Source organism: Gymnoscopelus microlampas, assembly GCF_963454915.1.
Source record: "Gymnoscopelus microlampas genome assembly, chromosome: 9".
In the NCBI taxonomy this organism is placed as follows: domain Eukaryota; kingdom Metazoa; phylum Chordata; class Actinopteri; order Myctophiformes; family Myctophidae; genus Gymnoscopelus; species Gymnoscopelus microlampas.
In genome coordinates, this window is record NC_139946.1 from 44,735,691 (window position 1) to 44,760,798 (window position 25,108).

A 25,108-nucleotide genomic window follows, 5' to 3' on the forward strand; every position below is an offset into this window, starting at 1 on the left:
ATACGTCTACAGATATATGTCTTTCCACTGATATTAATTAGTTATGTGAGGATCAAAAGAGAGGATCAAACATGGCACATCCACTTTTCCATTTAAAGGCAGGTGCTGAAAACTTCAAACTTCAAACTTATAAAATCACAAAATGACACCCATGTCATTTTGTAGACATAACATATAACTCCATATGTTATGTGACTTCTTGGGTAATCTCTCCAGTCAGACTGTAGATCCTGTCATAATACAGGTTCCCATGCAGTAGCTCCCCACACACACTGCTTCTTTTTTGGGTGGATTCCAAAATTAAACTCCAGCAGCACCTGTCTCCCCCGCCCCGCCCCCTAGTCCCCCCACTGCCCACAATCCTTTGCGTGTCCAAGATGGAGGAACTGGCGGTGGAGGTCCGTGGAGTAAACGGAGCTTATTACAAGGTAGATATACCGCCTTTAAATCACACCATAACAAACACCAAGTTATACGTTGGGTTTATGTTATGCCATAGTTAATACGTCCTTACTGTTGTGCGTTGGGTGACTATAAACAAGCGGGGTTGAATCGTTAGCTTCAACTTGCTAAAGCTAGCCAAAGTTAGCTGGGGCTAAGCTAGTTAGTTAGCGTGTGAGGCTGCGATGCCAAGGATTCGTCAGTGACATCATAACCACGCGTCATCTAGCAGGGGTTCGGGGTTTTCCTGCAAAACAGCAGCTCATGTCACGTAAAACCTTAATGTATTAAAATAGTAGCGTTTACGCGTTTTTTCAGTTGGAATATGTCTTTGTAATCGAGCAGCCCTGGTCAAAAGGGTTGTGTAACTTGTGTGCACTGTTGTGTCAGATGTTGCGTGATAAATAAGCAACCAGGAAAACAAGCCCAAACAAGCCCCTTTGAGCTTGTAGATCTGCTATTTTCAGAGAAATCCTGAAGATGTGAAAAATGTGGAATATTTTTGAAACATTTTAACACGAATCTGGTAGGGGGGTCCCTGGCATACAATGTTTTCAGATGGGGGACAAATAGATATGAATCTGGGGTCTTTGACATGAAACTGTCTGAGAACCACTGATTTAATCAACATTAGGAGGAAGCAAGCTCAAAATAATCAACTTCACTTTAGAAACAAGCCCAAATAAACAACTACACTAGAAACAAGCCCAAATAAACAACTACACTTTAGAAACAAGCCCAAATAAACAACTACACTTTAGAAACAAGCCCAAATAAACAACTACACTTTAGAAACAAGCCCAAATAAACAACTACACTTAGAAACAAGCCCAAATAAACAACTACACTTTAGAAACAAGCCCAAATCAACAACTACACTAGAAACAAGCCCAAATAAACAACTACACTTTAGAAACAAGCCCACGAACCCGCAACCACCAATTTTTACCAACAACTTAACAGAAAAACAAAGCCCAAAGTCGCTTATAAGTGGACTTGGCAACATTACACACGCTTCAGGGTTGTGTAAGCTGTGTGTGTGACGTAACTGTACCATCCTTGGTGTGTTCGTCCTGGGTCGCAGGTCCTCAACTCTCACCTGTTAGCAACGTTCTTTCAAAGATGATAATGATGACCTGATATATCACATCGTATCGAACTGAACTATCTGCCCGATGTTTGCTGTTTGACAGCATTTGGTCTTAAATAGACTCATGCAAAAGTCGAAGGCTAATGCTATTAGCTAGTGGACAAAAAGTTAACGTTAGCAATTGCCTCAGTTTCTTTCTACGTAACATTATACACCCGAAAGAGCCTGGTATCTCTACAGCTGACATGGTCACTCAATATAATGTTCCAAATGAGTTAAAACACATATTAATCACTGGCCAGGGCTCTTCTATAGGTTTCAATTATGTTTATTTCTGGAAGGTAAACATCAGGTTGGGGCATTGAGTTTGTAACGTTTATTATTGAACATGGTTTCCTGGCCGCTTTTGTAACACTATTATTTGATTGTGATTCATAACTCAGCTATGTGGGTTGTGGGTGTGTGTGAGTGTGTTTGTGTGTCAGCTGTCCCGTGTCAATCTGGACCAGTTGTCATGTCAGGACAGGGTCACTGATACTCTGTACTCTGTCTAAAGCTATTTCTAGACATGCCTGCTTCAACAGCCCCTTCCCCTCCTTTCCTCTGGCCCCATTCCTCATCTTTCCTCCCCCTCCTTTCTCCCCTCTTCTCATCACACCCCTCCTGTCCTCTGACTCAGTGGTTTTCAAACTTTTTGTTGGGTCAAGGACCCCAAATTGATATGTATGTGGACCCTCATCTGAAAAGGTTTCGTGCCAAGGACCTCCAGAGGCCAAAATGTTAGCTTTGTTTTTGAGAAAAATAGCTGATCTACAAGCTCATATTGTGACTATGTGCTATGAGCTTGTAGATCTGCTATTTTTGAAAAGCCAAAGTATAAAATATGGTTAAAGTAGTTAAAATGACTGGGACACTATATTAACACATTTGGCTGGGGACCCCCTACCCCACTTTGAGAACCAACTATTTTCTCTCTACTCTGCACCCATGGCTCTAACAATCTGTCTCTTCAAACAGTCATTCTCTTTTCTCTTCCCACTCACTCAACCCTGAATGTATGAGTTTCCCTGTGTGATCCCGTTAGGCCCTCCTGGCCAGTTGTCCAAGCTGAATTACTGAGTTTTATCTACTGTGTGGTGTAATTGTGTATCCTGTTGATTTGATTGGGTTTATCCTGTTTTCCTAGTAGGAATGTGTTTTCATTGATGCGTGTTCCAGTCTTTAACAAATCATCCTGAAGTACAAACCTTTCCGATTCAAAGAATATACAGTATTGTGCTCAAGCACATTCCTGTCAACTGTCCTGACTTTATCCATTAGTTCTTACTGGCGTTAGTTGTTTGGTAAACTTCACGGCTGCTTCTGTTGTGATCTTGATTTGATTCCTGTGGCTAGACTTTATAATTATGATTTGGGTCGTCTCGCTTGGACTTGCGTATCCCTTTCTTGTGGCTTGAGCCAGTGTCACTTGGCCCTACCGCTGGTATTTTAAGGTTCTGGTACACAGACATTTTATCGGTTTATCTTTAACTTTGTTTCCAATAAAGTCATTCTTTTAATTGCAAGTCAAGAAGACGGTGTGCGGGAGTCCGTTGTTTTACGATAGTCAGCCCATGATCTTCTGTTGATCTATAGGTGTGGAAATGTTCTGCCCTTATATCTGTTACAGTAAAAGTTGCAACATTTGGGAGAATTTAATAAGGAGAACATGGTCAATTAGCAATTAATTCATTAGATGCAAGAATAAAATATGACTTTATATAGGTATAGGGCAGTATTGGCTAAGCTTCAGTGAAACTAAGGTTAGAATAGTCCACCAACAGCAGTAATTATTAAACCGGACAAAGCAGTTGGTTTCATTGCTAACCGTACAACCATGGCCTAGAGTGCTCAGTAATTATATATTTGGTGAACAGGACATTTTGGAAGCACATAAAACCTCTCTATCTTTCCCTTTGATTAAATGAATAAATACATTCGACCAACAGCCAATGTTTTGATTTCAGTCTTCCAGTATTACCAGAGTCTTTGACTTAAAAGAATGTAAATAAAAATCAAGGCATAGCCTAATAGTTCAATCCTAAACCTGTGAAAGAACACGCCGTTGCCTCATACATGTGCAGTTTGTGAACACACAACGCATAAATCACAATGTGGTGTTCAGTGGCAAAGCCACATTTTACAGAAACATTCCTGCCTTGACAAACTGCCTGCTTGTGGGCATGTCGACTTGTGCAGTGATGACTGGCGTATGTTTCCTTTGGCCAAATGGAAATGGGGAATCTTTATTCTTCACCTATAGCAGTGGTTTTCAACCCTTTTCATGCCAAGGACCCCTAAATTGATATACAATTGGCCACGGACCCCCATCTGAAAGTGTTTTGTGCCAGGGACCCCCAGAAGCAAAGATTTGAATTAAAAATGTCCTTTAAAAATATATATATATACGCAAAGATTTGCACACATTTTCAATATTTTTCAAAAATAGCAGATCTGCAAGCTCATAGCGCTATGAGCTTGTTGATCTGCTATTTTTGAATAGCCAAAGCTAAGTGGTTAAAATGATAGTGACGCTATGTTAACTAATTTTGCTGGGGACCCCCTGGTACCCCCCCAAGGAGCACTGGTGGTCCCCGGACCACTGGTTGAGAACCACTGGCCTATAGGAACAAAACAAAGGCTTCACAAAAACAATGTTGGTGTAACTTAAGTGATTCATTTATATTTTAGACATGATCTGTCTACAATCCAACTTTTCACACTCATAAGTTTCACTTTCATTTCACCAGGTATTTCTGGTGAAATGGGCCTGGTTGTGCAGACTGTTCATGCTGCATTTTGTTTATGGCTGCAGGGGATTTAGTTTTGTGACATCATGCACATAGTTGCATGAGTTGTAAATCTTCAGCTTTAAAAAAAATAATATATTTTTTTGGCTTTTCTGCCTTTATCCCATTAAGACCTGAGGCCAATTCTTATTAATGTCTTCTAAATCCGAACACTTATCTGAAAAACATATGTTTCTATATCAGCGGTTCTCAACCTTTTCATGTTAAGGACCCCCAAATGACATGTATTTGGCCGCCGACCCCAATCTCAAAATATTTTGTTTCAGGGACCCCCAGAAGCAAAGATTTGGGTTAAAAATGATCGCTTTAAAAGGATATAAATATATTAATTTGCACACATTTTCTCGATTTTTCAAAAATAGCAGATCTACAAGCTCATAGCGCAGCACTTGGCGTCGCGCTATGAGCTTGTATATCTGCTATTTTTGAATAGACAAAGTGTAAAATAATGCTTTTTAGCTCAAATCAAAAAATTACACAGATGCGTTCCAGGTCTTAATGGGTTATTGGATAGTACAGTGAAGAGTGACAGGAAACGGGGAGTGACTCGCAGCAAAGGTCATCAGGCTCTAGAATCGAACCCGCGACTCGCTGTCAGGCTGTGTTGGAGCCTGTATGTGGTATGCACCTTAACCACTAGGCCATCGGCGCCCCGTAAATCTTGTACTTTTGAGGGGACAGGCATGCATACAGACAAATCCTTTTCTAGGCAGCTTGACCTCAAGCCACACCATAAAAAAAGTGATATTTTCTTCATTAGGCTGTCAGTCTGCTGTTCGGTAGCTACAACATTGAAATATTGAGGCTCTGGCAGAGCAAGGCTCTAAGCCAGTGGGGTCTGATTATTCAAAGGCTATGAATTAAGTAGGCTTTTCTTTTATCGTGGCGTATATGTCTTCGTCATTTTCCTCTGCACTTATATGCATTGTCCATGATGTGTCTTGAAATGTCAGTTGCTATACTTCCATTACATATAGTCAGCAAAACAATCTTTGAGCATTATTTTCAATTTTTGTGTCATCAAATGATTATCTTTTATTTTGTTATTGAATCATTTTCTAACTAAAACAGTCCAATGTGGTCCAGTCAGTTTTTGTTTCCAAAGATGTGAGCTTTTTGTTTCCAAAGATGTGAGCAAGTTGTATTTCAAATGAACTCATATTTCTGTCTTTTTTTCTGACCTGCAGGGCTTTGTCAGAGATGTTCACGATGACTCTCTCACCATTGCCTTTGAGAACAAGTGAGTTTGTCTTTTTCTTTTTTGTGTCCAGCCAGTTGCATTTAAATACTTTAAAAAAAAAGGTGTGTCCAAATACCCTTAAGAAAACTATAATATGGTTGTGATGGCATATTAAAGTGATATGTTAGCAAATATTAATTTAGGCAGGTAACCAAACTTAAGACAGGAAGCTAGTGCTGGGTAATTTAACTTAAAAGTAATGATTATACCTTAACGTTTGGGGTTTATTTGGGGGAAGGGGGTGTATATGGGTGGGGGTATTGGGTTTCGGGGGTCTTGGGCAGGTGTGGGGGGGGGTTGGTATGCGGTGTGGTCTCGGGCATGTCACAATTTCAAGTACATGGTATTTGTGGTCAAAATATATACATTTGTATATGTTTGTTAATGTTATCATTGTTTCCAGTTGGCAGCCAGAACGCCAGGTGCCCTTCAGTGATGTCAGGATGCCACCTCCTGCTGACGGGAAGAAGGATATTGGAGAAGGGGAGGAGGTGGAGGTGAGCATGAGTCACACAGTGCAAACATCCAAGACGTTCCATTCAGATAGATGATTTACTTTCTTATTTTATAACCAGGGTTCCCACGGCCATGAAATTCCTGGATCTAGCAGATCTACAAGCTCGAAACGCGCCGCGTTTTTAGCTTGTAGATCTGCTACTTTTGATGCTCTTGTGTGACGCTGTATGATTTACGAAAAAACACAAAAAGTTAAACTACGGACTGTACGGAGATAAGAGGTTTCTGCCCGACAGCAACGAAATACATTGTTTTTGTCTAACATTACGTGAAAGATGGGTAAAATGCAGTGTTACTTGATACGTTGTTAGCTTGTAGATCTGTTATTTTTGTCACGTGACGCCTTCGTTTGAGTCTGTCTTGGGGCATTGATGGCACACTGGTTTAAGAGTCTCATTATTGCACTGTATGATTTCTATAGTCCTGGAAATGGGGTAAAATACTTTGGAAAAGTTATGGAAAAGTTTTGAAAATGCATTGTTAAAAAAATGTGGGAACCCTGTATTGTTGAGCTCTCTTTTTCCCCCTTTCACTGCTTATTGCATTCTCCATCTTTATTTCATTATTTTTCTCTAATGTTTCTCTGTCTCACTTTTTTGCCTCTCTCCTGTTAGATATTCTCCAGAGCCAATGACCAGGAACCTTGTGGCTGGTGGCTGGCCAAAGTGCGCATGATGAAGGGAGACGTGAGTTCCATTTACTTAATAGTTTAATTATGGAATTGGTCAGAGATAAAATGTGGACCTAGAAAGATAGTTTGGATTTCATAGACTGAAATCTCTCGCTGTGCTGAGTCTAAAATAAAACAGTACACTGGCAACAAGCTGAACACGGACTGAGAATAGCGTGTGTGCTATTCGCTCTCTCTCTGACAAATCATGCAAATGCAGTTCGTTAAACTACGTACCTGTGCCAATCTGTGTAGTGTTTACATGCATTATGTAGCTAGCAAGCCCGGTAAAGTTAGCTAGCCCAATGCGCACGTCATTGTCAAGTACTATGTGCAATTTGAGAACGGGTGATAACTTATTCCGTCCACTACAACTTGCCATCTCAGGCGGCGTGCTTGTGGACACACAAGTTGCTGTCTGTGCGCCTGCCTTGTTGTCAAGGGATGTAAAAATCATAGTAATGGGGGTGTGGTTTGCGTAATTTGTCAGAGGGAATAGCATTCACTGTTTGTCGGTAATCTGAACCTAGGCTGGCTAATGTGACTGGTACAGCTAGATGTATCCACTACGTCTGGGTTAGCCTCACGTAACCACAGAGCGTGTTTTGACTGGTTCTCATATTTGAATCCACAGTGGCTCTCGCCTACCAATCAGTTAGCCACGCCCTTACTAGAGAAAACCAAGTTGGTGGCTCGTTTGGTTCCCTAAGGTGGCATATGCACATCGGGAGTCATTCAGTTCAAAGTGGCGATATGCAAATAGCATAGGAACTTTCCTTAAGGTCTGAGGGCGTGTAATATGTGAGACCTAAAAAGGGTTCCCAGACTCGGGATTCAGTCTAGACTTGCGTTAGCTTGAATAACCTCAAGCACCCTCACACACTTTTTCCACTACTTTGTAACAAGTGAAATCCAGTAGCTGACTAAAATGTGGACATCAAAAGAACATTGTTCTTTAAGTCTGTCATGAATTTTTTTTATGTGTTGACCCTCTACTTGTCATGACTCATGTGTCTTTTTTTATGTGCTGACCCTCTATCTGTCCAGTTCTATGTGATTGAGTACGCAGCATGCGACGCCACCTACAACGAGATAGTGACCTTTGAGCGTCTGCGTCCGGTCAACACCAACAAGGCGATGACCAAGAACTCCTTCTTCAAGTGCACTGTCCCTGTTCCGCAGGATCTTCGAGAAGCGTAAGTACAGTAAAGCAGCTACAGACTTGCAATGTTAATTCCTACCATGACTATTTTATACTATCTACATAACTAATTTGCTAATGGCATTTAGCAGACGCACGTATGCAGAGAGTAGGTTAGAGACAAAATAAGTATGTGCTATAAAGTAACTTGAGCAACAAGTAAACACCATACTTGGCATCTAAATAACATGACTGGCATCTGTCTAAAATGGTAAACAAATGGGAAGTGCAGACACAAAGATAATAAGTAAATGCAAGGAGATGAGTTCTCAGATTTTGGCAGACGATGGGGAGTCAAGTGACTCTGCAGCTGAAAGGACGTTTGATGGGAGGGAGGTCATTCAACAGCTTGGGAGCCAGGAGGGAGAAAAGTCCGAGGCTGCCTGGAACATTGGGACAGGAGAGATAGACCTGTGTTTGTGGATTTGCTGATCGTAGCATGCAGAAAGTGTTGTAGGCAGTGGCGTGCACAGACATTTTGAGGGGCAGGTGCTCAAGTAAATTATACTTTTTTTGTTTACTTGGTCTGCTCTTTTTTCCCTCTACACCTATACCTCTTTGCCAAAAATAGCAGATCTGCAAGCCCACAACGCCTCGCAGCGCGAGGCGTTGTGGGCTTTTCTAGCACCACCTAGAGTCTATCTGTGCACGTCCCTGGTTGTAGGTCTGGATCATACCCCGCAAGTAGGGGGTGCCATGGCCCCCTAGCTGCCTTGTAGGTCATGTTTTGAATTGTGGAGTGAGAGCACAGAAATCAGGAGACTTAAAATATTTTGGGAGGTTGAAAGACCAGTCCTGTTTTGGCTACTTTACTGACATCATGACAATGACGCTTGCACACAACAACGTAAATACAAATATCTTTCCAATGCTTACATATTAGAGTAAACAAAAACATCTACTGAACCTGGAAACATCATCAGTGTTGTTTCCTCGAGTCACTGGGTGTTTCGGGTCTTGTAACAGACACCGTCCACCAGGCAACCAGATCGAGGCTGATCAGACCCCTGGCCTGTTTCCAAGTGGCATGCGGCTGCCCCCACTGTCTCTTGAGGGGAGTAAGAGACTGTGCTAATTTGGGGGGTTAGGGTTTAGGGTAGCAGGTGAGATGTTAGCAGCATGTGTTGGCGACACTAGGAGGCTCAAGGCACTGTGGGTTGACTCCGGGCCTGGCTCCTCCTTCGTCTGACCAGAAGTGGGCATTCTTCTGTGCGTTGCGTCGTCATCATTGCTGCTAGGCAAGAACATCTCATTCTGCCTTGATGGATTTTTTCATTTTTATTAAATATGATATAAAAATATATATAAAAATATGTATGCATGCATACAACAACCAAAGTACGACAAGAAGTATACAAGCACTATATGGTGCCTCATACAAGATTTCGGTAGGCTGAATGAACCAATCCAAACTCTGCTATATACGTACCTCATCCTGGAAAGAGATTGATAATTTGCAGATTGCCTTTGCTAGAGAAACCCAAGTTAACAATTGGCAGCCTGAAAGGCTGACATTCATTCATATTTATACGTTTTGTCCTTTTGATTTCAGGTGCCAGAATGACCCACATAAGGACTTTAAGAAAGCTGTGGGAGCCATTCACATCTCCTACTGCCCCGAGACCAGCCAACTAATCATCATGGTGACTGTTTTTTGTTGTTTGTCCTTCTGCGCTGCTTCTGTTCTGTGCCTGTAATTCTGTGATGGCATTTTGGGATAACATTATTGTAGACCAGGGGTCTTCAACAGGGGGTCCCGGGGACCCCTAGGGGGTCCTCAGAGATACTACAGGGGGTCCGCTAAATCTTTTGTGTAATGGGCAACATTAGCCGAAAATAGCAGATCTACAAGCTTGCAACTCCTCGCTTTGCGAGGCGTTGCAAGCTTGTAGATCGGCTATTTTCGGAGAGTCGGTGTAGAGGGGAAAAAAGAGCAGACCAAGTACAGAGCCAACGGTCAAGTTGACTAAGTATTGAGGAGACTCCTGTTGTAGACAATTCCTGTGAGAGCTGTGTTGCTACAGTAGATGACTGCTCTGGGTGCTCTTTTGGTTCTTATCATCAAAGCACCAGTGAAGTATGTGTTGGTGATTCTTACTCCTGCTTTGTGTGTGTGTGTGTGTTTCTGTGTTTAGTCCACCAATGAGGCCACAGTCAAGCGTGTCACCTTGCTGAGTGACATGCACTTGCGCAGCATTAGGACCAAGCTGCTGCTGATGTCACGCAACCAGGAAGCCACAAAACATCTGGAGGTCAGTACACTAACCATAGTAACAAGTTAATAATGTGATTTTTTTCATAGAACCGCTGATCCGACCATATAAGGGGATTAGCGTATTTATAGTTATTTTTAGGAGAACCGCTGATTCGACCGATTTCACACCGGGCACTGTACTCCCTCGGATCTTAGGTGATGCACATGCCGATTTTGAAGTGGATCGGTCGGGCGGTTCTTTAGATTGGCAGAGGACAGATACACTCATAGAGATTTTGGGCATTTATACTATAGTACCGCTCCACTTGTGACTTGGCATGAGCTGGTCCTATCATTTTCCATTATCAACAGAATTCTTTCTTATGGGAATAAGCTGGAGAATAAACGTATAGAGAATAATACAGTATCTTAACCCATTAAGACCGGGATTGATTGAAATTTTTATTAGGCAAAAGATTGTAAAAACAACACAGTTACATTTATAATACTTTTTACTAAAAGGTCTGACCAAAAAAGTCCTTGCGGACTTGTTTCCGTTGGGGTCCTTGAATTAATTTCATAACGGAACGGATACTGTGTCATTTAATTTAATTTTGCTATAACCATTTTATACTTTGGGCTATTCAAAAATAGCAGATATACAAGCTCGTAGTGCGGCACAATTTGTTTTTGTGCAAATCTTTGAATACATATATTTTTTTGAAACACATTTTTTAACTAAAATCTTTGCTTCTGGGGGGTCCCTGGAACAAAATATTTTACAAATATTTCCTTTAAAAAAAAATATATATACAAAGATTTGCACACATTTTCACAATTTTTCAAAAATAGCAGATCTACAAGTTCATAGTTCTTAGTTCTATGAGCTTGTATATCTGCTATTTTTGAATAGCCAAATAAATCTAAAATGACACAGATATTTCCCGGTCTGAATTGGTTAAATAATATTAATAATGTGTGTATATCTTTACAGTATATGGACCTATCTGTTTATCCATCTGTCTAATAGAGCTCCAAGCAGCTGGCGTCATCCTTCCAGGAGGAGTTTACAGTGCGAACGGACCTGATGGGGCTGGCCATTGGTAGCCATGGCAGCAACATTCAGCAGGCACGGAAAGTTCCAGGCGTCACTGCAATAGAGCTGGATGAAGAGACTGGCACCTTCAGGATCTATGGAGAGGTGTGTGTGTGTGTGTGAGAGAGAGGAACAGGAGAGAATGAACATATCGATATCGCTTTGCGAGGCAGAGTAGGAGAGAGAGAGAGTGTGTGTATGTACCAGGGTCCCCACGGTTTTCCTGGAAATATTTTGAAATTAGTCAAAATATTGACTTGGGTCCACATGGTTTTCCTGGAAATATTTAGAAATTAGTCAATTTTGTCAAAGGTCCTGAAATTTACCAAAGTTCCTGGATAAATATTTGGCTATGCATTGTTTTTGGCTATTGATTTTGTTAATACAAACATTTTCCAAAAGAGGTATAACATTACACGAAATATGTAACATAAGTAGTTTTTCGCCGAACGGGCTGCGTCATTGCAGCCTAATGTATACCGGACGTGACAAAAAGAACAGATCTACAAGCTCACAACGTGCTGCAGCGTGATGCGTAGTTGGTAAATTTGGCACGAAATTTGGAATGGAATTATACCATTCTATGCTTTATTTTTGCTACACTTCCTGTCTTTGGGCATTGCACATAGGAGTAAGAGACTCATTATTGCGCTGAATGATCGTTATATAGGCCTGGAAATTGGGTTAAATATTCTGGAAAGGTTTTGGGAACGTTTTGGAAATTAATTGGTAAAAATGTGTGGGAACCCTGATGTTCTGTATATGTTGGTTTTGTACAGATTTGATGAAGTAGGCTTGATTTCCAGTTTCCACACAACTTACTTGGTTCTGAGTGTATACCAATTAATCATTCTCAATACTCAAATACTTTTGCAGTATGCCAGGTTAGGAGTATGTAACTGTGCTTATTCTCTTGTGTTAGATGGCTAATATATCTGTTGTGTTGTTTTTCAGACAGTGGAGGCGGTGAAGAAGGCCAGGGGCTTCTTGGAGTTTCTAGAGGATTCTGTTCAGGTGCCTAGGAACCTGGTTGGTACGTTGACATATACATTTCCACTTGAGTCTGGCCATAAATGATCCCCAATGCCAACAGTGCCTTATACAGATCACTTAAAACTGGTGCAAGTGATGTTGTTTAGAAGTGCTCCGATTGATCGGCAAATCGCCAAATGACTCGGTGATTGGCAATTTTCCCGATCTTGAGAAACCGATCTTTTATGACCGAGCTGCACCTTTTTAAGTGGTATAAAAGTCAATCAGATGTATAGTATAATATCGCTTTGCATCTTTGTGACAGGCCTAGACATGCCCCCCCCCCACCCACCAACACACACACACACAGGAACAGTTTTGACATATAATAATTTTGGAAATATTAGACAAGATCAAGACAAGACACACAAGATCGGTATTAGCCGATCGTGGGAGGAAGAAATCGGTGATTGGGATCGGTCCCAAAAAACCTGATCGGAGCAACCCTAATCTTGTTAACAATTTCCATCTGTTGTGTATTGTTGCTATAGGATAGTGCAGGGGCTGCTGACACTGACCATTCATTATCCCTGCTCTGTAGTTTACTAGTTTCCTGAAGTCTCATAACATCTGTCAGTTAGCCTCAGTTTTTCTTATGATTGTCACGTTTTCAGTCTTTTCTTCCTGAATGTCGGTCTGTCTCTCTGTCTCAGGCAAGGTGATTGGTAAGAATGGCAAAGTGATCCAGGAGATTGTGGACAAGTCCGGTGTGGTCAGAGTCAGGATAGAGGGAGACAATGACAACAAGCAGCCACGACAGGACTCCCGACAGGACTCACGACAGGACTCACGACAGGACTCACGTCAGGACTCACGTCAGGAGCCAAAACAGGATACAAAACAGGAGCCAAAACAGGACGTAAGAATCAACTGCTCTGCTACTACTATTACTACTAAATGTTACACTGTACAATCCTGAGGGTTAATTTCGTACACTCTCAGAGTCACAAATGGATACATTAACACAAGGATTTTACTGTGTACTACTTACTTATGGTTACAAATGTACGACAAAGAATGAATATGCCAACTAGTAGTTTAGTGAAGTTTATGAGTGTCCTGTACCAACGTTGTGCCCTTGGATCGTGTCTGTGTCACAGGGAATGGTCCCCTTCACCTTTGTGGGCACCAAGGAGAGCATCGGCAATGTCCAGGTCTTACTGGAGTACCACATCTCCTACCTCAACGTAAGTACACGTGTGTGTGTGTGTGTGTGTGTGTGTGTGTGTGTGTGTGTGTGTTGCAGTGAGTTTGAAAGAGTGGTCTGTGAGTAGTAGGTATGCGATGATAATGCAGTCTCATTTTACCTCTCCTTGTAACCAGTGGTTTAGATTCAGTTGGGCATGTGAAAGTTTACAGGAAAGAAACCCATACTGTAAATACAGGCAGAAAGACGGGGAAAAAACTAATGGTGGATGACTTTCTTCTCATGATGACATTTAATAAGAGGGGCATGAAAACAAGCAGATTTTGTAGTTTATTTTCCCGCAGTGATGTTGTTATATACGCGTCCCGTGTCAAGAGACACATTTTATTCCGAAAGCACGCTTTAAACTCACTATCGTTTCGTCCGGGGGATGCATGATATTTTACCTCGACAAAATAACAATACAGAAGAATCAGCATTTTTGTTTTACCGTCTGCTTTTCACCTGCGAGTTCTGAGTCTGAACTAATTCACAAGTTGTAATTCGCTATGCATGTACAGTCACAACCACTATCTTCCACACAACAAAAAAGTCTGTCTGTCAGTCCCGCCTTGTCATGCTGTTGTCTGTCTGTCTGTGTGTGAGAGGTTAATGGGGTGCTCCGTCATTTTATGACGTCCTGCGATATGACAGGGTATAAATACCCAGAGAGAGAGAGAGAGAGAGAGATGAGGATGTGTTTGTGTGAGAGAGACAGGTTGCTGTGTAGCCTATATATATATCTGCATTTATGCTCATCATACTGTAACCACCATGTCATCAACACAGGGCACCCTTTTACCACTTAGTCTTTATTTTATCATTTATCTTGGTGCTAGTAAAGCAAAAAGTTAGCTTAATTTTTTCAGACACATTTTCAACATACATGAATATACTGTAACCATACTTATTATAACTATATAAGGTCAAACCCGAGTTAAACATTGCAATTTGTCAAAAACCACACATTTTAATTTGGGATGCTCCCCGGGAGTCCCGGGATGCATCACATTGAATGAAAACCTAGCAACATCACTGTAACTGTACAGGTAGAAAACTGCAGAAGAGTAAAAACATGGTAGGCCGCTAGTAAGCAATCCAGCTGCAGCTAATAAGATTAACAATGGGTGTTTTAGATCTAGGTGTGCCCAGAGCCATGGGTGTGTGCCAAGCCAGTAGTCAACAGTATTGCCCATGCTTGCACTTTGGCGCACCTAAATCTATCACACCCGCACGCACCCATTAGTAATTGTATTAGGTGCAGCTGAATTGCTTGCATCACTGTGTGTACTGCAATAAGGTCAGTGCAATGGAGCCTGCAATGTTTTGACCCTTCTGTAGTTTTTAACCTGAACCAGAAAACAAAATACAAAATCCGCCTAGAGTTCCATGTCCCTCAGCATAGGGTGTACTTGGCTGGGCAGTTCTAATACAGTAGTAATGAATACCCAATAAAGTAATGCTTCGAATTGATCAGTATTTACCATATGTTTAAGGCTACTTAATGTGTATTTAATTAATATCCTGATAAAGTGGATTTCCAAATTTGAAATGGTTATCTGACTCAAGTTCATTTTCTATAGCATGGCTTTGAAAAATAACCACCAAGGGAAATATGCCCCTCTGACTGGCCAAGACACATGTGGGGTAAATTAATTATTTCTATCACTAATGAGAAGATTATTTTTTTTACAATTTGTTCCCAGCTTAAAAAAACAAAAACAAATCAGTGCTTACACTGTACTTCTAATTCATGAAGGTGCTCCAGTTCTTAATTGGTAACACCTGGGGGACAAACATATCTTAAGTTACTGCAGCTACATTGAATGAATTAACATTTTTTTTTATTTTTTTCTAGATGTTTTAATTAACATTTCATATTTTTGGCAATTATGGAGACTTCACAGGTTAGCTGTTGTATAAGCGGGTTAATGCACTGTGAGCACATCGGTTATGAGAAAATCACCTGCTAAGTATTTTCTCATAACTGACTAGCTCCCAGTGAATTATCCTTTACATCAGTGGTTCTCAACCTGTGGGTCGGGACACCCAGGGGGGTCCCCACATGATTTTGAGGGGGTCCCCAGATGAGTGAAGTGACAATTTAAGGACTTTTAAGATCGTTATAATACCTCAAAAAGACAAAGACCATTACTGCATCAAAAGTAATCAACAAACTATGCTATAAAAACTGGTCAAACATTGGCCAAATTGTCACACAATGTAAGAAAGAAAAGTTTGAAAATAGCCTTTAATATCTACAAGCTCACAACGCCTTGCAACGCTTGTAGATTTGCTATTTTCACAATATTTATCTGTGGAACCGAGTCAAACTAAATGTAATGCCTCAACTCCTACATTCCAAGTGCTTGTCAGGGAGGGAGGTCCCAGTTCAAATATTATTATTTGGGGGGGGTCCCCAGTTCAAATATGATTTATTTTGGGGGGGCCCCAGTTCAAATATGATTATTTTAGTGGGGGTCCCCAGTTCAAATATGATTATTTTAGTGGGGGTCCCCAGTTCAAATATGATTATTTTAGGGGGGGTCCCCAGTTCAAATATGATTATTTTTGGGGGGGTCACAGCCTGAAAAGGTTGAGAACCACTGCCTTACATAATCTGTCACCAGTCTTGATGAGCATACCTACAGTTTATGTTTTGCTGTGTGTTTTGTGCGTTGTCTGTGTGTGTGTGTGTGTGTATGAATGTGTTCCTCACGTTCTTGTTTTGCATGTCTTGTGCTGTTTTGAGTGGTGTGTGTGTGTGTGTGTGTGTGTGTGTGTGTGTGTGTGTGTGTTTTGTTGCATCCTTTTTTTTGTTTTTGTGCATGTATGTGTATGTAGGAGATGCTGCTGCTTGATAAGGAGAGCCAACATTTGCACGAGGAGCTGAGGCAGATTACACAGGGACACTGCCTAGCAACACTGAGAACAATCAGCACAAGGCACCCATATGTTGTAGACGTGTGTATGATGCATGAGACCATGGATTAACCCCTTCAATCCGGGAACGCATCTGTGTCATTTTTAGATTTCTTTGGCCATTAAAAAATAGCAGATATACAAGCTGCTGCGCTACGAGCTTGTATATCTGCCATTTTTTTCAATATGTGTTTACATTTTTGAATATATATATATACACATTTTTAACTGAAGTATTTGCTTCTGGGGGTACCTGGAACAAAATATTTTTAGATGGGGGTAGGTGGGTCTGTGGACAAATACATATCATTTTGGCGGGGCCCTTCGACATGAAAAGGTTTGCTGATATAACAACCTAAGTAAAAAAAAAAAAAAAACTGTTAGGATTTAGAAGACATTTGTAGAATCGCCCGAAGCAAAGATTTGAGTTAACCCATTGAGACCTGAAGCCGATTCTACATGTCTCCTAAATCTCAACAGTTTTCTGAAAAACGTTTGTTTCTATATCAGTGGTGCTCAATCTTTTTCATGTCAAGGACCCCCAAAATTATATGTATTTGGCTGCGGACCCCCATCAAAATATCTTGTTCCAGGGACCCCCCCAGAAGCAAAGATTTGAGTTAAAAACGTTCGCTTTAAAAATATATATATTTAAAGATTTGCACACATTTTCACGAATTTTCAAAAATAGCAGATCTACAAGCTCATAGCGCGGCACTCGGTGCCGCGCTATGAGCTTGTATATATGCTATTTTTGAATAGCCCAAAGTGTAAAATAATGCTTTTTTAGCACAAATCTAAAAATGACACAGTTCCAGGTCTTAATGGGTTAAAATGTTTGCTCTAAAAAACATACATATTCAAAGATTTGCAAAAACAAATAGCAGATCTACAAGCTCGTAGCGCGGCACCGAGTGCAGTGCTATGAGCTTGTAGATCTGCTATTTTTGAATAACCCATAGTATAAAAAAATGGTTATAGCTAAAGAAATCTAAAATGACACAGTAAATGCGTTCCTGGATTCAATGGGTTAATGCTTCTGGAATATACCTGTGCATGAGATGATGAAATGACTCTTTTTGGACAGAGACCATTCTTTTGTTTATGTATTTATTATGTATCAGGCTCTTTCTTTCTTTCATTCTTTCTCTCTCTCTCTCCCTCCCTCCCTTTGTCTCTAATATCTAATATCTGGGTTTCTCATCATCCATTGTCTCTCCCATCTCTCGTTTTTCTTTTCCGTCTCCTACCTCGACCCCTCTAGGAGGTGGAGCAGCTTCGCATGGAGCGTCTGCAGATCGACGAACAGCTGAGGCAGGTGAACCAGGGCCACCGGCCCACCGACAGAGAGAGAGGAGAGAGGATGAGGGAGAACCGGGAGAACCGAGAGAACAGGGACAACAGGGAGAACCGAGAGGACGGCAGTGGCACGGCTTCTTCCGCTCTGCATAACAGCCGCTCCTACTCTGGCCGTGGCCGCGGACAACGCAGGGGGAACAACTACACCTCTGGATATGGTAGGCTTACGTCTTTGATTGATTGATTGAATTTTTTATTAGGCAAAAGGAACGTAAAACAACACATTTACATTTATAATACTTTTTCGACCGACCAAAAAAGTCCTTGCGGACTTGTTTCCGTTGGGGTCCTTTGGTATTAATTTCATAGACATATATAGTAGCAACCAAACAGTTCAAATATCAACATAAAAATACAGAGAAAAAATACCACTATGTTAAAAAAAAAGCATGAAAAAAAATATATATACGAAAAAGGGGAGGGGGGTCGTCTGTCTACCGGGAAACTGGTACTACCTCCTCTTTTGGCCTCCAGGAAGATGAGTTTTTAGGGCTGTTTAAATGAGCCCAGCGAACTGCATTTTTTGAGGGATGGGGTTAGACTATTCCATACCTTGATGGCCGTGCTGTAGAAGGAGAATTTGCCCATGTTTGTTTTATGGGTGGGTGGTACCAGATTGTTGTTTACGCTCCCTCTAGTTTCGGGACTGTCGGTGTCACTAACATTTTGGAGGTATTTAGACAGATTTTGAGGTATTTAGACAGTCACGGCCATATTACACGAAACAGCCATATTACACAATATTCATTGTTGTGGGCGCATGCCATGTCTCTTAATCTCTTAAAACAATGCAAGGAGAGAGATTAGGTTTCTTTTTTCTTTTTTTTAAAGTGAGAGCCGAATATCAATACTTTTTCCTTAACCCATTTAGACCGGGAACCCCTATTCGTTGTTATACCTTTCAATCCGGGAACCCCTTTTTTCTAACATTATTTGTTGCTATGATATTTATAGAGAGGGACTTAACGGTTCAAGCGAGGATCGAGGAAATATCAAATAAGAGACTTGGCAGGAAGGACCATCCTTCTGTATAAAATAATTTGGATGCACCCATTGTGTCATGTTCATGAACTTAGCCTTTGGAACCCTTCACCTCTACTAATATCTTCATGTATCTCCTGCCTGTTTAAAAAAATATATATCTATGTTTCTACTAGGCACCAACTCTGAGCAGTCTAATGCCTCAGAGACGGACTCGGAGCGCAGAGATGAGCTGAGTGACTGGTCCCTGGCCGGCGAGGACCAGGACAGGTGTGTGTATGACTGTTTAACTCATTTGAATTTAGCTATTGCCTGGCAAAAACATTTATAAACGTTTTTGGCAAAAAAAATACATTTTTACAACAACAAAAAAAATCTAAAATTATTCTTTATTTTTTGGGTTTTTCCCTTTTTCCGTTCGTCACAAAGAACCAGGAGATAACATTTTCCAAAAAGTTGCTGCTCCATTCACTTCAATGTTAAAAAATAAACAGACAAAAAAATATTATTTTTTTCTAAGTTTAAGCTGTAAACATGCTGGCAAAAAAAAACTTCTGCTAGTTTAAGTGTTAAAAGCGTTTGTCTTCAGTTAGCCACGTTATTCTCCGCAATCTTTTTTGATGGACATGGTTTTTGATTTTTGAAGTACAGAATAATGTTGTCTTTGTGTGACGTTCTCATTGAGTCATTAATTGGTTGATTGACAGGGACAGGGAGCGGGAGAGAGGCCCACGCCCACAAAGGGACAGTCGCAGGAGGCCGGGACCCGGCAGGGGCCGAGGAGGAAGAGGAAGAGGATACGGTAACAGCTCTGGTAAAATGTGTTAAGAGGACACAGAGAGTTTGAAACGCACACACACTGCCTGTCGCATGTCAAGTCCGACTGTAACTTTAATTTATATTGTGTGTTTCCCCTAGCCGGTACTCGTGATGCTGAGGGTAACCATGGTTACGGGGCCTTGGAGACAAACACGGAGACCGACCAGACCGCCGACACGGACGCCAGCGACTCCAACTTGACTGCTAACCGCCGCCGAAGATCCCGGCGGCGCAGAACGGATGAGGACGCCACGCTCATAGACGGCATGAGCGAATCGGACAACGCCTCAATGAGCGAGAATGGAATAGGTGAGGGCGTTATGTCTCTTTGTGTCCTTTTGGTTTGTGTGTCATTTGTTAATGTCCTTGTTGATATAAAACGGTGTCAATTCATAATGATTAAAGGCCTCTGACAGTGCAACCTGGCCAAAAGGGCAGCACCACGTATACAAACAAGATAAAATACTTAAAAAACGTATGACGTAGTTACAAAAGAATTGTCCAGTTATGACAATAAGTTAATGAATCATCAGTGGCAGTCTTTAAGAAGGCTGAGTTGTTGGGGCACATACTAGGGGTGTGCTGATACACTAATTTTACGAAACGATACGATATTGGGCTCACAACTTCGATATGATTTCGATACGATACACACTTTTTTTATTATGAAAATATATGGGGGAGAAAAAAAGCAAATGCAAACAAATAATTCTGTTTTTGCATTATTCAGACATGCAAACTTGTAGCTTTTCAGCTACAATAGCTCTTTTGAATCCATATAGGGCAATAGTGTGACACCTGACCCAAAAAAAAAAAAAACATGTTGTCACCCTTTTCACCTCGGGGCTGTTTGCATGCCTGATTATTATGATTGTAAAAAAAAAACATTTTTCTTTTTTTTTTTTTTTACGATATTTTTTCCCCCCAAAACGATACATATCGTCATGAAAACGTATCGCGATATATCGGCACACCCCTAGCACATACCACATGGGCACAATGCTTTGACCAGCGAGTCTCCAATTCGATTCCCGGACGGATGTACCATTTGCTAAATGTCATCCCCCTATGCTCTCTCCGCATTTCCTGTCTCTCAACTGTCACTGTCAATAAAGGCCTGAAAATGCCCCCAAAATATCTAAAAAGGAAAAAAAAAGATGGCTAAATAAATACCTACTGTAAGTAAAGGTTCTAGCGTTCAGCCATCCGCAGTGTGCAGCGGTACTTCCTCTCTGTTATGGAGACAGGAACAAAAGCAGGTAGCTCCCTCCCCCCCCCCCCCCCCCCCCATTTTTTCTGACACCCGCTCCACCCTGGTCCCTAGATGATGGCGAGGTTAAACCTCAGCGCCGTAACCGTAGCCGTCGCCGCCGCGACCGCCTGCCAGAAGAGAGACAGCCAGGTAACCGTGGCAACAACAACTGGCTGCAGTGTGGTCACTCTTAACTAACTGCTTGGGCTGAACCCAGTGTGGACCCCAGTTCTGGTGCTTGTTTGGTTGTGTGTTACCACCAACAACAACAACAGCAACAGCAGCAACATACTTGTGTTTAAGCATTCATTGTTTTAACCACTTAAACCCTCTAGGCTTAGTGAACTGGACCTGAGTTGGCTCTTTACTTATGGACCGCGTTTTTCAGAATATGGATGTTGCGGTTCAAGTGGTTACAATGTTAAGGAATTGGTTGTCCTGGTTTGTGCCGGTTGACTAATTAACTAACTTATAACATAATGCACCTCTAAATGAGTGTTATGATCTCTTTGCGTCTGTACTGCACAAAATATACTATATTTGTTATAATAAATGCACTTATTGTGTGGCATTGCACTGTATGAGTTGATCATAACTTGTGTTACCTAATATTATTTCTCCACTGATATAAACTATAGGCCTGCAGCTGCTACTAGCACTACTGTGGTGTATTTTATTTATTTTATGTGTCGGTAGCAGCCATGAGTTTTGCACAGTCACAAACTTCAATGTGTCTTGTGCCTTGTCATCATTGCAATGTAGAGGGCACTAGTCACACCAACATTTCACTGCCTTCACCTGAATGAGTGAGTGACAAATAAACCTTCTGTTTGTTGTTGTAGAAAAAAAAATCTTGGTTCCAGAAATGTGACATAAACAGAGTGGCATTTTCCTTTGGTTTGAAGAACCTAAGATGAAAACGCTTTTAAGAATCACTGTTTAGTAACATTGTTCCACAATCATAGGGGAATAGAAGTTCCCCTATGACTCAGCATGAGTCCCAACCCCTAGTCAAAGAAAGACTGAAATATCTTGACTAATTGGCTTCTCTATTGTCTTGCCAAGTGACAGTGGCTGACTACATATCCAGGGCGGAGTCTCAGAGCCGACAGAAGCCTGCCAAGGACCCCAAGAAGAACAAGGTAATGGTTAGTTTTATGGTTGGATGCCACCTGCTTTTTATTTATTTAGCGCTTGTCATATGCACTACAGCTAATCCATAAAAGGGTTGGACCATTTGTCACCGTTTACGCTGACTGCGGATCAAATGCTTGTTGAAACGTCTATACAGCTATGCACAGACATTAAACTATAATAAACCTAAGTAGTATTTTTCTGATCAACTGATATGTATTTAGTGTTGTTTCGTCTAATATATATGAATGACTTCCACTGGGCAATCCTAACACATTCATTGCCAGGTATTCATTAATTAATTCATCTGCCACTGCCAGCGGTTTTACCTTCTCTCGAAGTCAAGGCATCATTCATAGGTTGTCGAGGAGCGCCCTCTAGCGTAATCACAATAACATGATTATTTTTTATGATGACGTAATATTACATCTTTGGCAGTGAAGCGTTGGATTTGAGATGACGTAATATTACATCCCAGTCAATGTGTTAAGAGCCATGTAAACATTTAAGTCAAAAATAAGTGCACTAAAAATTTAAGTTGGACTAAGTGTAACCAGTTGATCTTCAAATAATCTCTTACTGAGATGTATTGTAAAGTAACCAGTTTATCTGTCGCTCTACTTAGGGCGGTCAGGAGGATGCCATTGCAGAACACGGCTCTGCCTCGGCAACTACCAACGGCAATAGCAACGGTGGGGAGAACGGCAAAGCAGCCAGAGATCCCAGGCCTTCCGCCGAGAAGCCTGCCAAAGTCTCCTACGAGGGGGATTCAAACCCCCAAGCTGTTGTCAATGGACTCTCCTGATCAGACCTCGACGGAAGAAAGAAAGAAAAGAAAAAGGTTTTTCAAATGTTTGAACATCTTTGTGTGTTCTTCCTTTGTACTCCCCAGGAACAAATCAAGCACATGCAAAGAGGCCATTTGTTTTGGACAGCATCGGAGATGGAATATGAGAGTGTAATAACACAAGCTCTCCTCTTTTTTTCAGATATTTGAGACCTGTAGGTTTTTGCTGAGGTCTGCCACTTTGCCCCCCGCCACCCCCCCCCAAACAGGTTCTGTCCAACTTCATTCATTTTGCTACCGTTTTTAACGATAGTCCTTCTTGTTTGAGCTTGCCAAAGATAGTCAAAAACACAGACGTGCAGATATCTCAACTCACTGCGCTTTTCAGTCCCTCCTCCGTGGGAGTGGCCAGGGAGGAGCCGGACTGAATATAAAAGACTTTAAAAAGACATAGAGATTCCACACAAACCCAGACTGTGGTATTAATGCAGTAGCTCTCTTTTTCACATACTTGAAGAATATTATGGCGTGGTTTTAGTGTTGAATACTTAATCTTCTACCAGGTGGACTCATTGAGACGTTTCCAATGCTTTTCTTTTCTTTCACAGAATATGATGTTTTTGTGCATCAAATGTTTGTAAATTCTACATTTTTGCATGAAGGGTACCACAGTGTAGGTTTGCTGGAACCTCCAGTCCAAGTATGTTTACCATACGTGTGATCAGCTGTTGTGCCTTGAGAGTAGATTCAACATGTCGTTGCCTGGCTCCCCCATACCACCCGAAATCCCTTCATTTACTTACGCGTTAATTGATTGGTCTCAGCCTGCCAGAGCTGTTGAATTGATCCCCCAAGTGGGAACTATTCCCTTTATGACATCAGAAGTATGCCAGGCTGAAGTAAAAACGTTTAAAGCATATGAAACTATTTCGGTGGCATATTCTTTTCTGAAATCAGGTCTCTGTTCTATTCATGGGAAAAAGATGAGTCCAGTTATCCTTTTATCATATCTGTTGAGGAGTGTGTCGTTTAGCTGCTTTCTGTTGACTTGTTTTCTTTTTTTTTCAATATGCAACCACTTCTGTCATAAGAGGCAATGTTATTACAGTGTGTCTGGAGAAGAAACAAACAAACAATCAAACAATATAAGAGTTGTTTTTCTTTGCACTGAATTGTAACTTCTTTTCCGTAAGAATTAATTGTAGTTAAGTCTGGAAAGTGGCCTATTACTGTTTCAGTGCTGGACAAAAGAGGTAGCCATCGCAGCTGGGTTTCTCCAAAGCATCTTGGTGCTACGCAGTGGGTTTGTTGTTTGCATTTAAATGGACAATGATAATGGGAAGTGTTGTCTTTGTCACATTTCTCCATGAACCATTCTTAGAAATGGAGAGACCAGACATTATTTGTGTTTTAACACAGAGGGGACTCCCTCACTCCTTCTGTCTTCATCTCTCTCCTCCTGCTAAGACTAGACTCTATTGAAAGGTTAACCACGTGAAACCTGGTGTCCCTATTCTTGGGGGGAACACGCGCTAAAAATGGCCGGTCTACAAGCTCACAGTGCGCTCGTTGTGAGCTTGTAGATTGGTTATTTTCAACAAAAGAGTGTAGAGTGAAAACGGGAGATGGCATATTACAGCACCCTTGGGAATCCGGTCAACTATGGGGGTTAAAGATGACCCTACTGTCAAGATGCTTCTGGGAAATTGAGCCCAGGTCACGATGATGTCATTTTCATGGTTCTTCCACAGACTGGCTGGCTGGAGACGGTCACGACTGTTTCACTAAGGAAGGAGATTTATTTGGTTTATTTATTTAAAAAAAGAAAAAAAAAAGAATGTACAGTATTTAAAACAAAAAAGAAGCTGTTTTATCCTTTCTGACACTAAAAACTGGCGTTGGCAAGTCATTTTCTGAGGCAGGTGACAATTTGGACTACTGAGAGTTGTATCTCCCCAAGTGTTTTTGTTGGGTCGACTACAGTATGTTTGTCTGTTTTTTTAAAAGGATCATTCTGGTTGGTTGATGTGCAATATGTTTTGTATGCAGGTAGTTCTTAAATAAATATGATCTTCCATCTAGATCTAAAACCCAAACCTTTTGTCTGTGCCTTTGATATTTAGAATGAGAACAATTTATCTTCTGTAGGTATATGATACAGTGAAATTATGAAACTCCACTGGTGTATAAAAATAAGTACTTGACTCATGAGAACAACCAGTAGTTCACATAGCCAGACTTCATCAAAGGAGCAACAGATGCAGCAATTGTTACAAATTGAGACAATGCCTCCCAGGTTCATGTTTGCCAACTCCTGTGTAATCCGTTTAACCCATTAA

The 25,108-nt window shown here is 41.2% G+C and overlaps 1 protein-coding gene across 6 annotated transcripts; it reads left to right on the forward strand.

The window, feature by feature from the left end:
* Positions 1-360: 360 nt before the first annotated feature.
* Positions 361-24,865, forward strand: fxr1 (FMR1 autosomal homolog 1). 6 transcript variants are annotated; one of them, XM_084065714.1, is made up of 19 exons: positions 361-428; positions 5,568-5,620; positions 6,024-6,117; positions 6,751-6,822; positions 7,854-8,002; positions 9,560-9,650; positions 10,143-10,259; positions 11,232-11,402; positions 12,252-12,330; positions 12,983-13,188; positions 13,430-13,516; positions 17,702-17,954; positions 18,954-19,047; positions 19,485-19,591; positions 19,696-19,905; positions 20,921-20,998; positions 21,914-21,990; positions 22,608-22,823; positions 22,972-24,865. In XM_084065714.1, exons 1-18 carry the CDS (start codon positions 378-380, stop codon positions 22,785-22,787), a joined length of 2,169 nt encoding a protein of 722 aa, XP_083921840.1. In that variant the 5' UTR covers positions 361-377; the 3' UTR covers positions 22,788-22,823; positions 22,972-24,865. The 6 variants fall into 6 exon arrangements, with proteins under 6 accessions (XP_083921840.1, XP_083921839.1, XP_083921841.1 ...); XM_084065713.1 differs by having other exon boundaries at positions 22,608-24,865; XM_084065715.1 differs by having other exon boundaries at positions 21,920-21,990; positions 22,608-24,865.
* The last annotated feature ends 243 nt before the right edge of the window (positions 24,866-25,108 follow it).

Coding starts and splice junctions, on each gene's coding strand:
- fxr1 (XM_084065713.1), top strand. CDS start 378: ATGGAGGAACTGGCGGTGGAGGTCCGTGGAGTAAACGGAGCTTATTAC. Junction 6,118..6,750: donor GAGAAGGGGAGGAGGTGGAG/GTGAGCATGAGT, acceptor CTCTCCTGTTAG/ATATTCTCCAGAGCCAATGA. Junction 21,991..22,607: donor AGGACCCCAAGAAGAACAAG/GTAATGGTTAGT, acceptor CGCTCTACTTAG/GGCGGTCAGGAGGATGCCAT.